General features: G+C 37.6%; 1 protein-coding gene across 10 annotated transcripts in view; it reads left to right on the top strand.

The window, feature by feature from the left end:
- The window catches only part of LOC119535969 (LIM domain containing preferred translocation partner in lipoma), a 740,701-nt gene that overhangs the window by 455,835 nt on the left and 263,612 nt on the right, over nucleotides 1–21,254 (top strand). For all 10 annotated transcript variants that reach the window (XM_037838441.1, XM_037838450.1, XM_037838386.1 and 7 more), the window contains one exon: nucleotides 1,522–2,205. In XM_037838441.1, coding sequence (XP_037694369.1) covers nucleotides 1,522–2,205 — 684 coding nt within the window. The remainder of the gene's footprint in view (nucleotides 1–1,521; nucleotides 2,206–21,254) is intronic.

The raw sequence follows: 21,254 nt of genomic DNA, 5'->3' as shown, positions 1-21,254 counted from the left end.
TCCATTAGTCAGAGCTCATCTGTTTTACTGCTTTCTTCATTTTACCTAGTTCGTTTCCCAGTTCTTCCCCAGTCATCTACTCAATGTTCTAATCATATTTACTCTTGTACTTGTTCCCTTTTTATGTCCTAAACTTTCCTCTATGGTATTCCTTACTTTTTAAATCTTCCCCCTTTTTGTCCTATATATTTTTCCTTTACATAATTTAAAGGACTGAGTCACTGAGTCACTTCCTTCAAGACTGAATCTATTTTTTAATGCATTTATTACTGTGAACTTTAACATATATACATAACAGTAAGAACTTTGAAAGTATGATTTAACAAGTAGTTAGAGAGCAAATTTCAAAGAATGTCATGGGTCACAATTCCACAACTTCAGCTATTTCCATTATTGTAAAATATAACATACATACAGAAAGGTCTTAAGTTCTGATGTACAGCTCAAGAAGCAGTTACATAGGTAGTTTCTTAAATTGTTATGGGTTATAGTTCCACAGTTTCAGTTCTTTCCTTATGCAATATGGGGTATATAGAGAAAGGTGAAGACTTTTGAAGCACAATTCTACAAGTAGCTATAGAGCAAATTTCAAAGACTTTTACAGATTACAGTTCCACCATGACATTTACCTCCTTATAGCTATTCAAACACCCCAGCATCTAAAAATGTACATATAATTATGTAAAGTTTCTGTATTCATAGACCTCTGTTAAATCTTGTTTTTTGCTACCACTTCCTCTCAATCTCTTTCTCCATCTTCAGGGGTGTCTAGACAGTGACCACCCTAAATTGTTCATATTGAAAGGGGGTGTTGACAGTATGGGGGAGGGGCTTCATCTGATGGTTGTTCTTAAAGAGGCTGTTGTCTCTGGGTTTTAGGACTTGTCTGGCATAGGAGCACTCTGGTGGATTTAAGTTTCTGAGAGATAAAATTTAGTGAGTGAATCTTTTATAGAATCTCAGGTAGGGACCTAGGTATTTGGGGACTACTTTTGGTAAGGGCATGGCGCACTGTGGCCATTTGGGATGTCTAGCTGGAGCTTGCGAAAGAGAAACCTCCAGGATAGCCTCTCGACTCTATTTGGGATCTCTCAGCCACTGTGACCTCAGCTTGTTACCTATCTGTTTTCCCCATTTTGGTCAAGTAGGCATTTTCAATCCCTCACTGCCAGGGCCAGGCTCATTCCTGGGAGTCATGTACCATGTCACCAGGGAAATTGATGTCCCTGAGAGTCAAGACTGAATCTTACATTTCCACCTCCTCCTAAAGCCTTTGCTGATCGTTTTCCAGCCTGAAGCAATTCCTCCTTCCCTGAGCATCCATGGATTTACATCCACAGCCCTCTTACTGCATATACGTATATATAGTGTTACAGTTATTTGCCTTATAGATTTGCGTTTTATAGATTTAATACAAGAATAATACATAGCAATTATTAATATTTATTCACTTACATTTTTTACTTTATTTCATTGGCAGTAATCTTTGTCTTTTTTTTTTTTTTTTTCTCTCCCCTTTAGGGCTCTGTTAGTTCAACAGCTTCTCCACCTGTCTCCACCCCTGTCACAGGACACAAGAGAATGATCATTCCAAACCAACCCCCTCTAACTGCAACCAAAAAGTCTACATTGAAACCACAACCTGCACCCCAGGCTGGACCCATCCCTGTGGCTCCAATTGGAACACTCAAGCCCCAGCCTCAGCCAGTCCCAGCCTCCTACACCATGGCATCCACCCCATCAAGACCTACCTTCAATGTGCAAGTGAAGTCAGCCCAGCCCAGCCCTCATTACATGACTGCCCCTGCACCAGGACAGTTTTACAGCCCAGGTTCCCAGGGTTATAACACTCAGCCAGCTCCTGTCTCTGGGCAGGGTCCACCTCCTCCAATCCGGGGAGGCATGGACTACACATATGTTCCACCACCAGGACTTCAACCTGAGCCTGGGTATGGGTACGCCCCCAACCAAGGACGTTATTATGATACCGGTTACCAACCTGGACCTGGCTATGGTGTTAGAAATGACTCTGAGCCTGCCTATAGTCAACAAGGTCACCAGAATACCTGGAAGTGTGAACCAGGGTACAACCCTCCTGCAGCAGTGAACCAGAACCCTTCTGGGATGTATCCTGTCCCTGGACCCAAGAAGACCTATATTACAGATCCTGTTTCTGCCCCCTCTCCTGCACCACTGCAGCCAAAGGTAGGAGACTCAATAACATAGAAATGGAAATAAAAGGATGCTTATCTTAGCCTACCTGGTCTGGAAAGCAGAACCTAAGGCAAAAGCCTATGTGCTATTCTTTTATTTTATTAGGGAGTATAATATCAGGAAAGCAGGAGTGAAGCAGGAAATAAGGAGGATCCTATTTTCAGAGGTGTTAACAATGTGGCATCAGTTTGGTATCAAGTACAACTAATTGCTCAATTTTGAGGGACTTTCTTCCAAAAGACTATATGTACTGTGATGTCTCAGGACTGTCTCAGGGGGAAAAAGGGAAGATAATTTACCTTCTAGCTGTTGTCTGCTGTTGGCCAAAGCTTTTCTCTTGGAGCATAAACTTCCTCACACTTACAGGTTAAGTTGCACTTGCATGGATACTAAATATGTCCTCCAGCTTCTCATGTCTCAGCAGGGGCAGAGAATCCTCAGATCTAGAGGCAAGAGGTGTTCAGGGCAAGCATGAGGTGAACCACTATCAGGCTGTGCCCACGTGAAGGTGGACAGGACCTAAGAAAAGTTGGTGCCACAATGGCTGGGGGTGCAGAACAAGTGGGCAAAGGACATGAAACAACTGAGGGCCAGAGTCTAAGGTAATGCAGTCCCCTTGTCTGGCTTCCTTTAGGAATTGACTGCAGTAGAATGGGACTTGTTACTCCTTGTTTATCCTTGTTAATTATCCTCCAGGAATAATCTCAGTCTCTAGTCTTTATTAAACAGTTTTTCAAATACCTTTATGAATGACAGCTATCTTTTTGTTGTTTGATTTAATTGCCAGCATGTATGCCTTTTAAGTCAACATATTCCTCTGAATTGGTAATATATAATGGTACACATACCTACTCACCCACAACTTGGATTTTCCGTCAGTCTTAGAACCAACATGGTGTTATTTATTCTCACCATAATAAGAAGAGTCAAGGAGAATTACCCAGAAAGGATGAAATGAAGAAACCTAGCCAGTTTCTAGCTGTTCAGTTGAAACAGAGTTTCTTCTCAGTTAGAGTTGTAAGAAATCAGAAAGTTGAAAGCCCTTGATTAGCTGGAGGCTGAGTGGAATTTTGGGAGTGATATATTGGTATAAGGTGGGGATATAGATATATCATATATATATGAAATTATATATGTATTGTATACATATAAAATTCTTTTCACAATTTGAGATGCTAACTTCCCAGACAGATTAATTCAGTTTTCAATGTTGTATTGAAATGTTGCCAGGTTCCCACTCTTCCAGCTTACTAGAAGCAAAATTCTAAAGGTTTACTAAAGCAAAATTCTTGCATGAATGTGCCTGCACTATTGCTGATGCTCCAAATGAATTTCAAATTCCTTAGTGAGATAGAGCCCTTCCCAGCCTGTGGGACCTGTGAGGAGCTGGAGGTGTCCACCAACCTTATGAGTGCCCATTACGTGAGACTGGGTCAGCCGTGATCATTCTCCCCTAAGAACAACATAATGTTCCAAGTTTAAATTTTAAGTGTTTTTGAAACAGTACTCTTGTAAAGTCTTTTCTTTCTAAAATCTCTTTATGAAAAGAATAGTTTTTGTTTGCTTGTTTGTTTTTAAAATAAAGCTTGTCCAAATAGCCAAGTTGTATAGCCTCACCATTTAAAAAAAATTTTTTTAACATCAAAGTATATTTGTATTAGTACTTCCTGGCCCCAAAGCCATCAGTTCAGAGAAAATGGGATTATTCAGCTCTACTTCACTTTGAAATTACTGCAACCAATTCCCCTATGGAAGTGTAAAAGTTTGTTAAAAATGAAAGAATAAAATAAAAGTTTAGTTCAGACAGTTGCCATCAACATTTAAGCTCAAATAGGTAAGCAATTTTGCTCTGACCTGACTGACAAACACAGCCTGACTGGTAATAGATGACTGAGTGATATCCCTAAGGGAAAAGGATGGTCTCTCAGTTGTTTACAATCCTATCTCCTTACCTGGGGAAACAGACATGAGAGAAAGCTAAGGGATGTCTAGGTGGAGGGAATAGGTCTGGTGAGAAATACTGAGTCTTCAAGTTTTCTATTTTCCCACCGTGCTACTGGGCGCCCTGGAAGTCCCTCTTCAACCTTTGGAACCAATCCAGTGATGTAGGAAAAAGAATCAGCACTCACTGTAGGACCCGAACCTAAGAGGTTGAGTTAAGCCACACTACTAGCATTTGGCCTGTTCTCACCACCCTACTCAGACTGAGGGAATAAACTTGTTTAAAACCATTCACCTGAAAGCTTGAAACTTTCTTTTACTTACTTGAGTAAGGCAGTTGTTCAAGATGATTGTTACGTATTTTGGGATATAGAGTGATTTTCATGCCTTTTTTTTTTTTAAATTAGAAATATTTTTCAATACTACCGTGTGTTTTAACATCATATTCAATTGTGCATTAAAAATTAAAATCAAGTTATATAGTTTTCACTATGATTAATAATGAGCTTATGTGTCTGAGTTTTAGGCAAAGGGAAAAGAGGCTGTTGAACCTACAGATAAATTCTGTGCATGTTGTGTGGGCATTGGTGGTGAAAGGGTGGGCATCTTTATAGTTGCTCTTTGAGCAGAACACTGCTGTATTCAACTGCATCTGTGCACAGAGGACCTTATTGTCCATATATTGCCTCTGCTTGGCTTAGTGAAGTGACTACTGGCTTGAGAAATGAGCTTCTAATTCTAATCCCAGTTCCTCCCTTGACATTCGTCTTTCAGCTTAAGGAAATCTTCTAGACCTCTTTATGTCATGCTTCCAGCATCAGTAAAGTGGAATGTCATCTTAAGTAATCAATTAATGATTGCAAAGGACTTGGAAATTTCCAGCAACTGATTAAATGCCAAATGTCGAGCATTCAGATTTTTCACTGGCTTTCATTTATTTCTAATCTTTTAGTCACTGACGGAAAACTTAACCTGCATGCCTTAAAACAATTATCTTTTGTTACATTGAGAATCACTGGAGAATTTGGCATTTAACCCATTAAGGAAAAAGTTTTAAAAGAAAGGAGGGGGATTCCCCCTATATTTGAGATAAGTTGCTTTAGTTTTCCAACATTGTAGTGCAGTTTAAAAGATGAAGTAAAAGGAGAAAGGAAAGAAAGAATAGTAAAGAGAAGGAAGGGGAGGGAGGGAGGAAGGAAGAAAGGAAGGGTGGACGGACAGATGGATGGATGGATGGATGGACGCAGGGAGGGAGGAAGTAGACAGACGAGGAAGGGGGACCAAATCAGCCTGCAAGGCTTGGGGAATCATGATTATATTTGTGTTCCCATAATGTGCTCAACAGTGAGTCTGCATGTTATAAATGGACTATAGTATGTTTCCTGTACCATCTGAGCCGAGTTCCTTGAAAAATACTGTTTCAAGCAAGTCTTTTATAAGGAGGAATGTTCCCTTCTCACTGGAAATCCTCTTAAAGTTATAATGGATTTTCCTCTTTGCTGTTTATAAAAGTTAATATTACCTGCACATTGCTGTATAGTTCACAGAGCTCTTGTCCATGGTATTATCTTCATATCCCTGTGAGATGGGATGTGTATTTTCTCCAATATTCAGCTAAGGTGACTCAACTTGAAAGTGTCAGCACCAGGACTTGGAGGTCAATCATCACTCACAGATCCAAGGGGCAGGGCAACTTTAACACCAACTTCCTTATCATAAAAACCTAATCTGTGTCAGCCTCAGCTTTGTTAAAAAGAATAGATATTTGCTACTTAGTGTGTGAAAGGCACTGGTGTTATGCATTCCAGGAAAGTGGTTGAGTCACACCCAAACCCCTTTCCCCCCATTGAGTTACTTTTATGCACCTTTGTCAGAATAAGTTGACCATATATATGTGGGGGTTTGTTTCTGGACCCTCTTTTCCATTCAATTGATTTTATACATCTACACTTAGGCCACTGCCGCACTATCTTGATCCGACTGACTTTTATAGTAGCTTTTGAAATCAGGCAGTACAAGTTCTATATCTTCATTCTTCTTTTTTTAAAAATGTTTTGGCTATTCCAAATCCTTTCCATTTCCATAACAAGTTTAGCTTCAGGTTGTCAATATCCATAAAAGAGCCTGCTGTGATTTGATTGAATTGAATCTATAGATCAATTTGAAAAGAGCTGATATCTAAACACTACTGGGTCTTCCAACCCATGAACATGGCATATCTCTCCATTTATTTATATCTTTGGTATATTGACAGTGTATTGTAGTTTTGCATGTTTTGTTAAATTTATTGCTAAGCATTTCTTATTGTAAATGGTATTTATTTCAATTTGCAATTATTTGTTCCTAATATGTAGAAATGCAATTGAATTTTATATATTGACCTTGTATCCTGAGATCTTGTTTAATTTAAGTTATACTAACTTCTTTGAGAATGCTTAGGTTTTTCTGTGTGATCCTTTCATCTGTGAATAAATTGATTCGCTTGTTTATTCCCTTGATGGATAAGAGTCTATCCATCAACTTCCTATGTTTTGAAGATTTGCTTCCTGATTGAAGAAACAGTTTCCTAAAAATGTGAAGGATGTGAATTGGAAAAAAATAAAATAAAAAGAAGGGTCCTTCATGATCATTGTGTCATAACCCCTTACATTTGCAGATGGGAAAATTGCAGCCTGAAGAGTTCATGACATCGATGATTATACAGTTAGTAAGTGGCACATCTAAGTAGAACTTTCTGTACCAAAATGCCTCTCTATATTGGTTAAGAATAATTCAGCACAGGTGAGGAACTTTAGAAAGTATCTTAAAAACTGTTGCTAACAGACAAGATAGGATTTAGCAGGGGATTATGAATACGAAACCTTATATAAATATATATATATATATATATAGGATGCTAGGGTATTAGAATGTCTAGAAGGAAGTGGCTGAAATAGTGGAACTGTGATCTGTAACATTCTTTGAAATTTGCTCTATAGCTATTCATTGAATCGTGGTTTGAAAGTTTTCACTTTTCTTGTATACCCTATATTTCATAATAAGGAAAGAACTGAAGCTATGAAACTGTGGTCCATAGAAATTTTTGAAATTACCTATATAACTGCTTATTGAGCTGTACATTGAAACCTAACACCTTTCTGTGTATATGTTATATTTTATAATAATGGAAATAGCTGACATTGTGGGGCTGTGACCCATGACATTATTTGAAATTTGCTCTCTAACTACTTGTTGGATGGTACTTTGAAAGTTCTCACTGCTATGTATATATGTTAAAGTTCTACAGTAAAAAACACATTAAAAAAAAAAAAAACACTTAAAAAAAGAACTGTTGCTAAAAGGAGCTTATCTCTTAGCCATAGATCTCCATCATCAGTCTTTTACAACCTCTTAACAAGAGAAAAATGGCTCCTATTCTAGTGCTCCTTTTTCTGTCTCTTAGTTGCTTCTGTGAGAAAATTTGTTCCTAGAGTCTTTATAATTTTTGACTCAGTCCATAATCTCTCCCTTTCCTGATTTTAAGCGGCATCATGAGGATGTTTGGCCTAGTACACTGAAAAACCTTTGTGAATATTATTTATTCAATTTATCCATCTAATCTTTTTTTCATAGATTTGGATGTTTAAAAATATCCCAGGTCACTAATCTTTTTGGGAAATAAAATTAATAGATGATTCTGGCAATATATAATTCTTATTTATGTTTACAGGGCAAGATAATTCAATTTAACTTACCAGTGTTTTGACTTTGTTTTGTCTTGTTTCAGTTCTATGACAAAATATCTCCCAACTTATTGGTATGTCCCTCTGGGAATCTCATTTCCCTCTTGGCCAGCTGCAAACATGAATACTGTCCTATTTCAGAGGAAAATGTAGTTGTTCTCTTCACCAGCAAACAAAGAAACTTGGGGAATACAAAACTTTGAAAGTTTTTACATAGGGCTATAGGAAGTGTCCCATAGTGAAAATCAAATAACTTTTAACTAGTTCAGTACTAAAAGTTCCACTGTCCCGGAAATAAAGATTTACTTGTTATTTTAGACCTTTAATTTTCTGGCATATGGAAAAAACCAACATTTTAGAAATACTCTTGGTAAATAGTATTGTATTTTCCTATTTTATCCTCAGAATTCAGTCAAAGTTCTTCTCTTGATTTAATTTCAATAGATTGCTTACTTAAAATAGTGTTTTGAAATATATGATAATAACACAGCATTTCTGTAATCCCTTATAAAATATACCAAATATTTTCATGTATGGGGAAAACTCTGTAAACTGTTTAGAGGCAATTTGCCTGGTATCCTGCTAATACAGAACACCAGTCTTAGGCAACCACTTGTCTATTTTCTTTATAGGTTTGTTTGGTCTGGACATTTAGAATCATACAGTATACAGTCTATTGTAATTAGCTTCTTTCACTTAGCATAATATTTTCTAGGTCCATCCACGCTGTAGCATGTATCAGCCCTTCATTCCTTTTCGTTGCCAGATAATGTTCCACTGTATGGCTATACTACATTTAGTTCATCCACTCGTCAGTTGAGGGACATTTGTTTTTGTTGTTGTTGTTGTGTTGTGTTATTTTGTTTTGTTTTTCTACTTTTTGGTTATTATAAGTAATGCTGCTATTAACATTCAAGTGTAACTTTTTCTGTGGGCATATGTGCTCAGTTCTTTGGGGTATATGCCTAGCAGTGGAATTGCTGGGTCATATAGTAATTCTGACTTTAACCTTTTGAAGAATTACTGGACAGTTTTCCAAAGTGTCTACACTGTTATATGTTCTCACCAGCAGTGTGTGAAGGTCCCGACTTCCCCACATCTCTGCATACCATTTGAATTATTTTTTATTAGAGAAGTTGTAGGTCTACAGAAAAAACATGCATAAAATGCATAGTTTTATTTCTTTATTCATCTATTAAAAAAATATTTAGCCTCTATTTTTAGTACTGGGATTAGAGTTAGAAGCAAGGTAAGATTGCTTTCTTTTTAAAGCTTACATTTTAATAGGGTTGTCAAAAGAGAGACACTAAACAAATTAAATTACATAATTTCAGGCAGTGGTACTTGCTCCGAATAAACAAAAGAGAATAATGGGATAGAGAGGGACCAGTTTGGGTAGCCTACTCAAGGAACATCTTTAAGGTGATGATATTTGGGCCTAAACCTGAATGATGTAAAGAAGCCAGATTTTCTAAGGTATGGGTGAAGATGATCCCATGCAAAAGATGGCAAGGGCAAGGCCTCTGAGCATGGCATTTGCAGGAATAGAAAAAAAAGATGTGGTGGCTGGGACATAGTGAGTGGAAAAGATTGCAGTGAAATGAAGTGGGAGAGGTAAACAAGGTCCAGATCTGGTGGGCCTTGGTATGGTGTTTGTGTTTCATCCTAAGTGAAATGGAAATCCATTGGAGTGATTTTAGCATGGGAGTGATATGCTCTGGTTGTGTTTTAAATGATTCCAGAACTCTGTAAGATTGAAGTGGGAGCAAGAAGAATTGTTAAGCCCTCGTGCTTCTGTGGATTCCTTTAGAATTATTGAATAAATAGGCTTATGAAATTATGTGTTTATAAGTAGAAAAACTTAATAGTATTAAGACACATGGAAGTATGGACCATTTCCTTGATATAGAGTTTATATCTCCAGATTTCTATAGTTGTATAATTAAGACTCTCAACATCTAGCTCTAGGGATAAGAGAGAGGTATAGTTGTTGAATTAGAAATGAAAATACAGAAGAGACACCACTTCTCTCACAAGTGGCAGGAATTTTTCCCAAGACAAGCGGTAATGTTAACAATAAAGGTGCAAGAGTCATCAGTTGGAGAGATGAACTAAAGTTGCATAAATGTTTTTTAATCTTCAGATTTTAATTACTTAGCTAAGGAAGATACAGTGTGGCACTACTTTTTTTTTTTTTTTTTTTCTTTTTTTATGGCACTTGAACATTGAAAATTGAATAAAGTCAGGACACTTGGGCACAGGTTGGGGATGAAGGTTTTACAAAACTGTTTCTAAGAAAGAGTCAGTGGGTTAGAGGAGCATCCTTTAAAGCAGGCAGGGATCTTGCTGGCCTTCTCATCGACTCTCTACCCTTGGAAGGCAAGCTAACAAATAAAGGGTAGATCATGACATCTGTTCTCCAAGACATCTTGCTTACTCCATGTGTCCCTGTCTTCGACATGTAGTTCTTATCAGCTTCATATTTCTTTGCCCTCCTCTTACTATCTTTTCCAGGTTATCCCTTTGCCTTGAAATGACTCCTGTAATAATATGTGGTCTCCATAAAGATTCTTTGTGTGAATGGCCCAAAATGTATATCAATAGAGGACTCCTTTCTCAGCAACAATCTTGGGATATCTTAAGGGCTTTCTGTGTAGCTCACAAGCTGTTTACAAAGTAATTCTATCTAATTGGGGACACATCAAGTTTAGTCACATTTCCGCTAACACAGTCAAGCATAGATGAATTATGTAGTAATTTTTAAGAAAAAGAAATGTCAACTTGATATGTGGTTTTAGTTATAATTACCAAAGTTAATATATTGCTAAATAGAACTATTTGTTTTTGTTTTACTTTCATTCAATAAATACCTAATGCATACCATCTAGATGCTAAGTTTTTAGGTACCAAAGCACAAACAAAGATGAACTAAAACTAACTCATCAAGGAACTTGATATGTATTATTGGTGATACTGGCCTCTACCCACTCTTACTTCCTTATTCATGCACTTGAAGTAATGTTAAAAAAAAAAAAAAGCTAACACGTTCAATTTTTTGTGGGAATAGAGCATTTCCCCCAGTGATCAGATATGTATGGACAAATAGCTCTCACAAAACTGGCCCTAAGAGAGGCCCTAAGAAAACTTTAGGGATCTAGGATATAGAGTATGTCAATCTAGCAAAGCTTCATATAGATGTGGCCTTAAACCTACTAGCCTTGAATCTCTGGAAATGGGGGTGGAGGGGGAGGGAAGGCAAGATTAAATGGTGTATTTGCCAAGTACTTCTAATTGCTGGGGAATCAAAGATCTTCCTTAAATTAGATTTATGTCATTATTAAGTGACTGCCTAAAAGTAACATCAGTTTCAAGGCTGGCTCACCAACTGTATCTTTGCATATGATAGTATAATAACAAGCATGCATGATTTAAGACCCTAACACAGCTTTTTGTTACTGGCCAGAGTTAATAAGTAAGTAACACTTAACCCCAGGTTGTATAATCTACATTAGTGATGCTCAACTTCTAAGAGCCCTTGTCCCCACAGGATGCATATCCAAATTACTTGGGGAGTTTTACAAATTAATGCAACATCTCCAAGATTCTATATACCCCATTTCCTAACTTCCTTCCTTACTCTATTGAGAATCCCTGCCACACTGCCTCCTGTTATTGGTGTGTGTCATATACCTCAGAAGCAGAAAAAAGATTGACAATCATTGCTTGATATGTTGAGACTTCGAAGTGGAAACCACTCCAAGTGTAAACTGACAAACTTGCCCACATACCAAGAGAACCTTGATTTATGCTTAAAACACCGTGATGGTAAAATGCTTATATGTTCTAAAGTTTTATAACTTGCTGTCAAGTGTGAATGCTAGAAAGTACCCAAGATAAGGTATTATTTCTGTATGCAATGTATACATTTCACCAAGTAAGAAACTGAGACAGAGATGGATTAGGTTAGTTTCCCAAGGCCAAATGGCCCAAACTCTTAGATATTATACTGCACTGTCTTTTTTTATAAAAAATGCTAATAAAAATCTTTGCTGATATGCTGCAACCCACCTTTAAAGCTTGAATCAAGTCTCTTCTGATACTGAGTAGGTTCCAAATACTAAGCTGCTGCTGACCCCTCTTCTGAGTGATGGTGGGTTGTTATCTGCCAGGAAAACTTCCTAGGTGTTTCAACTCATCTCTTTGGTTTTTCTGTCTGCCTGTCTGCCTTGGCCAGGCACTTATGATGAGGCAAGTGTCAGGGTGAAGGGTGTGGTTGGTTGACTATGCAATGGAGGTAAGAAGAATGCCATAAAGGAGGATTTAGCCAATAACCTTGAACCTCAGGGAGAAAGTATGGCTGAGCTCTGAGAGATGCAAGAAGGCCGAGGACCTGTTTAGCTCCAGTGTACTGCATCAGCAAAATGTCTCTAAATGAGAGGTAAAGACTTGTAGCAAAGCAAACAATGGCCAGTTTTTCAAGAGCGATATAATTTCACCCAAACATAGAAACTGCTTGCCAAATGCCAGAAGTAGCATTGTTTTCTACATTTCCATGAATAATTTATAACATCGTTGAGGAGCTGATCAAAAAAGGGTATGAGGAAAGAAAAAGTGAACATAAGCTGTACAATCCAGCCCACTTATGTCTGAAGTTTGGAGTCGGTTGAACAAAATGAATGTTCCATTTACCAGTTACATTTGCCTTTGATTCAAAACAGACCTAATCTGAGAGAGGTTGAAATAAATAAAGAAATACCCCCAAACTGTCATTCCTGAAACATTTGGGTAGAACATTGAGTTGCATTCTGACAGAAGAAATGCCAAATGAGCAAGCCGAAGCCAAGTTTGTTTGGAAAGCCTTATTTGAGAGAACCGTGAAAGTGTGAACCTGATCACATGAAAAGCTCAGGACTGTTCAAACTTCTGTGGTAGTTCTGTCAGTTCTGGTATAGGCTATTAATAGGGAGTCAATTACAAGTGTGCTGGTGCTGCTTTTTTTTTTCCTGTTTCTTTTTCTTTTTCTTTCTCTTTTTAACCCTGTAGATCTGCTTTACAAAGGACCCTACTGTTTAGCATGAGGTTATCAGTTAAGGAAGTCATTAGTTTTCCTTGATTTCCCTCTTATTCTTAGTGTGAGCGTTTCCTATTACAAAACAGAAGTCTTGTTTTCTGCTTTCAGTGTGTGGTTGCTGGAGTTAGGTACCCCTGAAAAATATATTGTTACTCTTAATCCATTCCTGTGGGGTTGAACCCATTGAAAATAGGACCTTTCGAAGATGTGATTTTTAGTTAAGGTGTGGCCATCTGAATCAGGATATGTATTAATCCTATTATTGGAGTCCTTCTAGAGAAGGCCAAAGGGAAAAAGCCATGGGAAGCAACTAGAAGATGGTTCACTGTATGCATTGCCATGTGACAGATGAGCCAAGGAACCCCAGAGATTGCTGGCCAACCAGAAGATACTGACCCTGGGAGGAAACAAGCCTTCTAGCCTCTGAAATCGTGAGCCAATAAATTCCTGGTATTAAGCCGATCCATAGTATGGTATTTGTTTTAGTAGCCGGGAAACTAAAACACTGTATTTACCAATTACAAAGTTAAAAGGAAGTCCTAGAATTTAAATAGAACCTTCTCAATAATCTTCTGCTACATAATAGGTTCCCCCAAATATTTGCCCAATGATATAGAATCCTTAAATTTTTAGACTATCAAAGATGAAATAAACCTAAGAGACCATCATACCCCTCCACAAGAAATTTAATATCAGAGAATTGATGACTGATCCAAATCCTCACAGAAAAGCTATCACTTTAAAACAATTCTTATACTTCTAAATTTTGAAAGCTGAGGACAATTTTATATCTACATTAAAGGTACTTTAACGTTGCCTTTGATGAGTTAACAGTGAACGTTTTAATGCAACACATTTTCATATCTATTATCTTACTCGATCCTCAAAAAGAACTCTCTAAGACATACAGAGAATGAATAATTATCCACTTTCACAAATATGATGCAGTGTTAGAAAAGTCAAGTCACTTCTCTGAATTTTGCATACCATATAAATCATAACATTCATGTCCCTTATCTTTAAATCATCAGGATGAAACGTGGAACTTCAAAAAAATCCCAACTTTGCTGCTCTCAGAATGCCCCTTCCAGTTGCTTAACATTTGGATTGAAAAATAGGAAATTCGTTATATAGGAAATTGAAAAAAGGCTTAGACTGACATGTAAGTGTTCTTTAGTATTCCATTGGAGAAGAACTGCACACAGTGACTGCATAGATGATAAGACCACATAGACCTCAGAAGCCAAATATAGATTTTGATTCAATGGAATTCTCTTAACCATATGGTAGTTACCACAGTATAACTGGCTTTTCAAGATGGAAAGTGTAAAGAAGTATATATAAAAAATAAGGATTTCTAACAAAACTTCATTGACCTTAGCTACTATAGTTGATACAGTCAACAGTGAATAGTGAAATTAATGAATAGAGATAGATAGATCCAGATTTTGTGGAACCTGAAGTTTTAAGTTTTGAGGAAACCTCTTTGAAATTTTTTAAAAAAAACTTAAGAAAAGGAAATAATGGAAGAAAACTAATATTTCTTTCAAATGAAGAAAGCAGTTGCTATACATCACAAATTAATAAAAAGCTGTCAAATACTTCAAAAAACACAATATCCAGAATAAACTTTTTTATTAATTTAATGACTGATGGATTTTTCTTATACTTTTTGGCTGTGTGCTCCTTGATCACCTCCTCATACAACCCTAATTTTGTAATGTCTTCTATAGAAGGAATAGAAAGATAATTTAAGTCTCCCCACTAGTATGGTTGATAGAATTTATTATTATTAAATTGTTGGAAACTTTCCTTTAAAATGCCCAGCTTTGGGGAAACTGCTATCAAGTTTCTTTCATTTGTGAGCTGTTATAGAAATACTTGTACTATTGCTGCAAGCTTGTGCCCTGATAAATTTTACTCCCTGCAATTCACATCAAAAAGGAAAAAAAAAAAATCATTGATGCATTTATAATGTTTACAGTATATTATTGAGTACATTCCTAATAAGAGAGAACATCTACTTTGGCATCATTACAAACTGAGTCCTCCTTTACACACTTTTACATATCTGACGATTAATAGAATTTTCCAGCAGACTAACTTCTGGCTACATACAACCTGCCTCTCACCTCTGCCAGCACAATCACAGTTGGGGTGCTTTAGGATACATTCATATCACATGATTTCTGGCCCCAAACGTCTGAGTCACAAAGCTGTAAAAAATAGCAGACCCAGTGACTTTAGAATATTCCCAGAAGTCATTCCTAGACGGCCGGCAATGGCTTTAGCACATACTGTAATGACTGCAAACCACGTAAATCATCCCTCTATACTCAATTAAATGTATCCCAGACTCAACTTCCCCTAACCAAATCCCCACATTACCATGACCATTCCAACGTCATCCAACATGAGCATGTGGCAGAGGCAGCCAGAGTGGAAAGAGACAGCAGGAAACATGCTGTTGGGGCCTCTGCCAGAACCTTCATTGTCAATCCGTGTCTGCTTAAAAGTATTTCTTCTACTCCAGACACTTTCTTGGGAGTAGTTATTCCTTCTCTTTTTTTCCTTCCCTCCTCCATCCTTCTCTCTCTTCCTCAAACATTTATTTTGTGCATACCATATTTCAGACCCTATGTTGGGAGGGAGACGCATATGATGATATCTGTGGCACAAGGTAGAAATCTGGGTATTCAGATGATTTAGCAATCACTTTCAGCTGAGGGATTAAGGAAGTCTCTATGAGGTAGTGGCATTTGATCTGTCCTAAAGGATAGCTAGGGTGGGGTTGGGAAGATCAGGAGTGGGGAGAGACATTCCAGGGATTGGTATTGCATATGGCTACATCTATATCTGTAACATTTAAGGTTTTATTTGCTTAATGGGCCAGGATAATGGCGAAACACATGAGCTAAAAAAAATCATGGTTTGGTTGCCACTCCGTGCTTGCAAAGAATGTCCTCCAGAGTTTGGTGTCTTTCAAGGCTCCAGGTTTAGAACATCTGAACACATCTCTGTCCTGAGACCCCATAAGTAGTTTCTGTGATAGCACCTGAAGGAATCAAGCCAGTAGCTTTATCCGCTTTCCAAGAAATAGGCTTAAGGTAACCTTTTCGCAAAGACCACGTCCATGTTTTATTGTTTTCACCCAGGGTCAAGTGTAATTTAGTCTGCAGTGAAATTTGGTGGCTCCTTTGATGCTTTACTTTTCGGAAGATGAGGCCCAGGATCTGGAGTTGTAGTAGGAAAAACACCTGCTTTTCTGAAAGACTATGCTTTCCTAACCATGAGAAGCAGATTATAATATTCGTGTTTAAACATTGCTTTTATTACTAAGCAAAGTTTTGATGAATAATAGCATATATATATTTGTGTGTGTATATATCACCCTTTAGATCTTGATTTCTTGATCATTTCTCAATCTGAGGGGCATAGTATGTTCCCACATTCCATTGTGGTAGCAATATGTGGCCTGAATGCATGCGTTTGGCCATTTGACTTGCTCGTTTTCTCTTTGTCTCTCTCTCTCACCCTCAACTCTCCCTCAAATTTAGCCTTTCCTTATACTGTTTTCTTTTTTTTTTTTTTTCCATCCCCCATTTGCTCCTTTGTTTTATCTGTTTAGTCCAGTGACAGTCCTCCCTCCATGGAAGACAGTGTAATCTTGACCTTCTTTCTGAACTTCAGAGTGTCTCATTCATACACAATCTGAGGCAGGTGTTTGGCCCAGCTTCACACAGCGTGAACTGGTGACAGAGCCAGAGTTGGCAATAGGGATATTTGAATGTTCAGTCTTCATATGATTCCGACAGGTCACACAGGTCTGTTGGTTATTTTAATTTCTGTGAAAGAGATATGTTGTCACTGACATACTAAGTTGTGAGCCTCTTGAGGGCAGGAAGCTATATCTTACTGACAGTAGTAAAATACAAATATCTGATGACTGGTACTGCACAAGCATCAATCCGTCTAGACTGCCACATCACCTCCCTCTTCACAATTGGCACATAGTTCTTTGCACAGAGCATGTGTTCAGTAAACGCTGTTGTATTGACTCTGCCATGTCTTCCATTACTATAATTTGAGGAGTAAAGATAATGATGAAACAATTGCTGACATAACTGTGATCAGAAGCTTTACTGGTGGCAGGTAGTAATACTGAGTACTATTAGCATAGCTCTCTGATGGGAATGGATGTCCAAATGCTTAGTTTTTAGAAGTAATAAGATCAAAGACCATACAAAAGCTGATGTTCTAGTTACAGTGAATGAACACTATCAGCTTAAAGACATTTAGATCCCACATTATTTTGTTCTCCGTGGTGATTTTTACAGATAGCTTATTCTAATGACATGAGTATTGTAAAATAAAATCAGAGGAGGAACATGCTAACAAAAAGAATACTGATACAAAGCAGGTAATACAGTGACAATATTTATAAGAAAATGTCAGGGATATAATTGAAAAATATATCTGTATATCATTCATCCAGTTATTCTTCGCTATTTATTGCAGGTTCATCTTTGACTGATGATTCTTCGATATGTTATATAATGTAATACATTACTTTTCCTTTTTACGCTTTTGCTTTGGGTCCAGGGAATTAATTTGAAGGCTTTTAACTTTCTGATCTCAGTTTTTTTTTTCTTTGTTCCAGACTAATCCAGACATGGCTTAGTCTGCCTGCTATAGAAACATCAGATAACTGCATAGCTTGATTAGACAAGAACTGCACTGCCTACTTCAGTCAGTCTCACTGTTCAGCACAAAATATATTTTAAGGAGATCTGCACAAAAAAGTGAATGAAAATGTCCCATATAAAATGTAGTTACATAAACCTTAATAAAAAGAAAGTACCAGGAAGCACTTATTGCTTCAGATTCTGAAATTAAAGCTTTCTTCCTTTTCCGACATTCAAGTGTCTACTGATACGATATTTGCTTGAGTGAACTCAACATTAGCACTGGAGGAGGGCTTATATAGCGTCAAGTTCCAAGCCTTCATTTCTCTCATTCATCTCACAGACTTTTATTGAGCACTTGCTGTGTGCCAGGCCCTTGCCTAGGTGGTGCTGATACAGAGATGAAGAAGACACAATCCTTGCTCTCAAGTATTTCAAGGAGGAAAGAAATAGGTGAGGAAACTCAGGCCTAGGATCATTTTCTCAAGGCCCTATGTGAATAGAAGATAGAATAGGGACTAAGAACATCTCCCGGTCTACCATATTGTTCTCGTTCTACTCAGCCACTCCATTTCCCTAACCTATGGACATAGCAGAGAAGTTACAGCTGGGTTTAAATAATTGTTGTTCCTGGGTACAGACTTCATGGGTTCCAGTACCTTCTATGTTTAAAATATGTATTTTTGTACTCAAAGTTAATTCCATAGACATCTTAAGAGAAAGGATGGATTTCTGACCTCTCCATGCTTTCAGACACCTTTGAATCTCACATTCTGGGTTTTTAGAAAGTTTCCATCTTGTGGTAATGCATCTTGGAGCAGATTAGAAAGCTTGCAGTTGCACCTAGACAAACACTGAGTTTGGATGTGGTTCTAAACCCCTTTCATTTGAATTATGGAACATAAATCCCACAAGACAGCTTGTTCTCAAGAGGTCACCAGTATGTTAGCACCTTCCCTCCAAATACTGAAAACAAGCTTTGTCAGATTATTTTGACACACTCATGCTCAGACAGGGTGTTCTGAACCAGGCAAAGGCTGAGCGTGTGCATCTGCGGGAAATATGGGCAATTGTACTCGAATCTCTAAAGGGCTCCACTCCACATGTAGGCAGAAATGGGAATTTTCATGCTAAACAAATCCCGTATGCTATTTCTGATACATCAGAATCTAGAAGTTCTCTTTGTAATTTGATCCAGTGAGAAATGAGAGGGTGCCCCAGGGAGTAGAAGAATGATTCAGTCTTCACTTGGAATAGTGGCCATTTATTCCTCAACTCAGCATCTCCTAAATGACACAATAAGGACTCGATAAATGTTTGTTGAAGTGAGTTCAGTGTTGGAGAGATTTAAGGGACCAAGTAACTAGATAGATTAAAAAAAAAAAAATGAAGTGGTATGGGATAAAGCAAAGAGAACTAATCAAGAGTCCTAGACCCTAGTTGCAGTTTATATTTCATAAGTGATTTTAAATGGGTCACCTATCTCTCTTTTCCTCAGCTCTATTAAACAAGGAGATTGTCCTAAAGAGAACGTGATATCTGGATCCATAATAGTAACTCAGAAATTTATCAAAAACTACTTTAAATCCAAAACCATGGAAATATCAAAAGCAATGTAGAAAATGATAGTCCTTAACTTCTAATCAAATTCCAGGATTGTATCTCTTCTTCTTGTTTTAGTACCTAGCACATTTAAGCACCCAGCATGTGCACAGTAAACATTTATTAAGTGACTACAATGCAATGAAAACATTTTGATCTGCCCCCATTTCCTAAACACAGGCCCATATGGGACTAATGCAGAAACTCACAACCCATGTTAGAGACAGTTTTGGGAAGCTACTTATAAATGATGGACTCTTCTTTTCTTGAGACGATATACCACTAAAGTCACCGCTCCACTCAGTACAGACACAAGGCTGGTGTTAATTCACTTGGGACCAGTCAGCCTCCCATAATAGCTGTGACCTCTGGCCTGTTCTCACTGATAGACACCCCTTTTTGTGTGGCTGGGAATTTGAATCTGGAGGCTTTTGATGCTCAGTGCGTGGCCTAGATCTTTTAAATATAAACTAAATGGCATTATAGATTAAATAAAGACTAACACTCCTAACAACATCACATGAAAGTCTCCTTAAAGGGTGCAGATCCAATTCACTCAATATGGGTATGTCTTTTAGAGCATAAATGATTTACATGGGGCACTCTTCTGAAGGCAGGATTCTCATTACCTTTCCATGTGTCTCTTTTGGACAACTCCATTTCTTACTAGAATTGATCAGAGTGGCAGTCACTGGCAGCAGACAGGAGAAAAAGCTCTAACCTCGGGACAAAGACCAGTCTTACTGTCTACACTCTTATTGATAGAGAATTTTTTTTCAGTTGTACCTGCACATGTAGAAATCACTGCTCATATATACGATTCCCGAAAACAAAACAAAAAACAAAAATAAACTAAGTTTAATGCCATAATATGCTCCTTTAGAAGCAGTAGAACATGTTGTTAAAATGAGGTGAATGCACTTTCTATCTCATCCCAATTTGTTCTAAATGAGTAATCTGAAGTTAGTTTCCCAAACGTCACCCATCTCAAGGGAGGAGAGTACATTTGCAGTGGATTTTTCTCCATAGGTTAAATCTGAAGAAATAATTAAGACTCCACATTTCTGATGTGCAGGAAACAGTTTTATGCATTTCCCTTGGATGAAAATAAGAGGATAAAAGAAGACTCTCAAATTGCAGTCTGTGTGACCTGTTTTTGAATAAACATCATCATATTCCACAGTCAATTATCTCTAAAGTACAATATGTTCCCTAGCCAGAGAAGAGAGCACGCGTGAGAGATTGTCAGTTAGAAGTGGTTAGAGAAAAGGACACATGCATTGAAGTGTACTTTAATCTATTGTGCTCTGAATAATTTTATACAATTTAGGAGGGAGTACTGGGGAGGATTATACTGTATTTTTATGTGATTTCATAAATATCAAATTGCAGTCATCAGTGAGGGAGACAAGCATGGGGAAGAAAACAAAATGAGGTATGTTGTATTCAGCACAGTAATAGAGCTCCTAATACCAAAGGAAAAACAAGTCATTAGTTACAACTGTTGAATGGAAGTGGTCTAATCACAGCAGCAGGATAAGTATCCCATTTTATTATGGCTTCGTTATGTGTTTTGCAAGACTCACTGGCTCGCCACTAAAATTATTTTCTGCAGCAACACTGCGAGAGTTCTGAACCCAGGAGCATAACTATTATTTTTGTTTACACCATGCTGCTCTGCCGGAGAGTGAATAGTGTTTTGGATTTTGTTTCTTTTTTACCTTCTCTTTCTCTTCATCTATGAAATATCAAAATTGTGGAGAAATATTTGTTGGAGAAAGATCTTAACTTAAGTGTGATCAAAATATTGTTGGCCACAATGAAGACAGGTAAATTATCATTTCCTCTAGCTTTTGTTTGTTTGTTTGTTTCCTTTTGCTCTCTCTTTCTCCCTCTTTTGGTTGAAGTAAAGTGGCAGCAAAAAAAGGGGTCAAATAGACAAAGTACAGACCTGATACTTCTGTTAATTCACATGGGGACTGGGCAGCCTCCCACAATATCTGAGACATCACCCTGTTC

This window comes from Choloepus didactylus, chromosome 1 (assembly GCF_015220235.1).
Source record: "Choloepus didactylus isolate mChoDid1 chromosome 1, mChoDid1.pri, whole genome shotgun sequence".
In the NCBI taxonomy this organism is placed as follows: Eukaryota; Metazoa; Chordata; class Mammalia; order Pilosa; family Megalonychidae; genus Choloepus; species Choloepus didactylus.
Note: the sequence above shows the minus strand (reverse complement) of the source record. Positions and strands in the feature narration are given on the sequence as shown.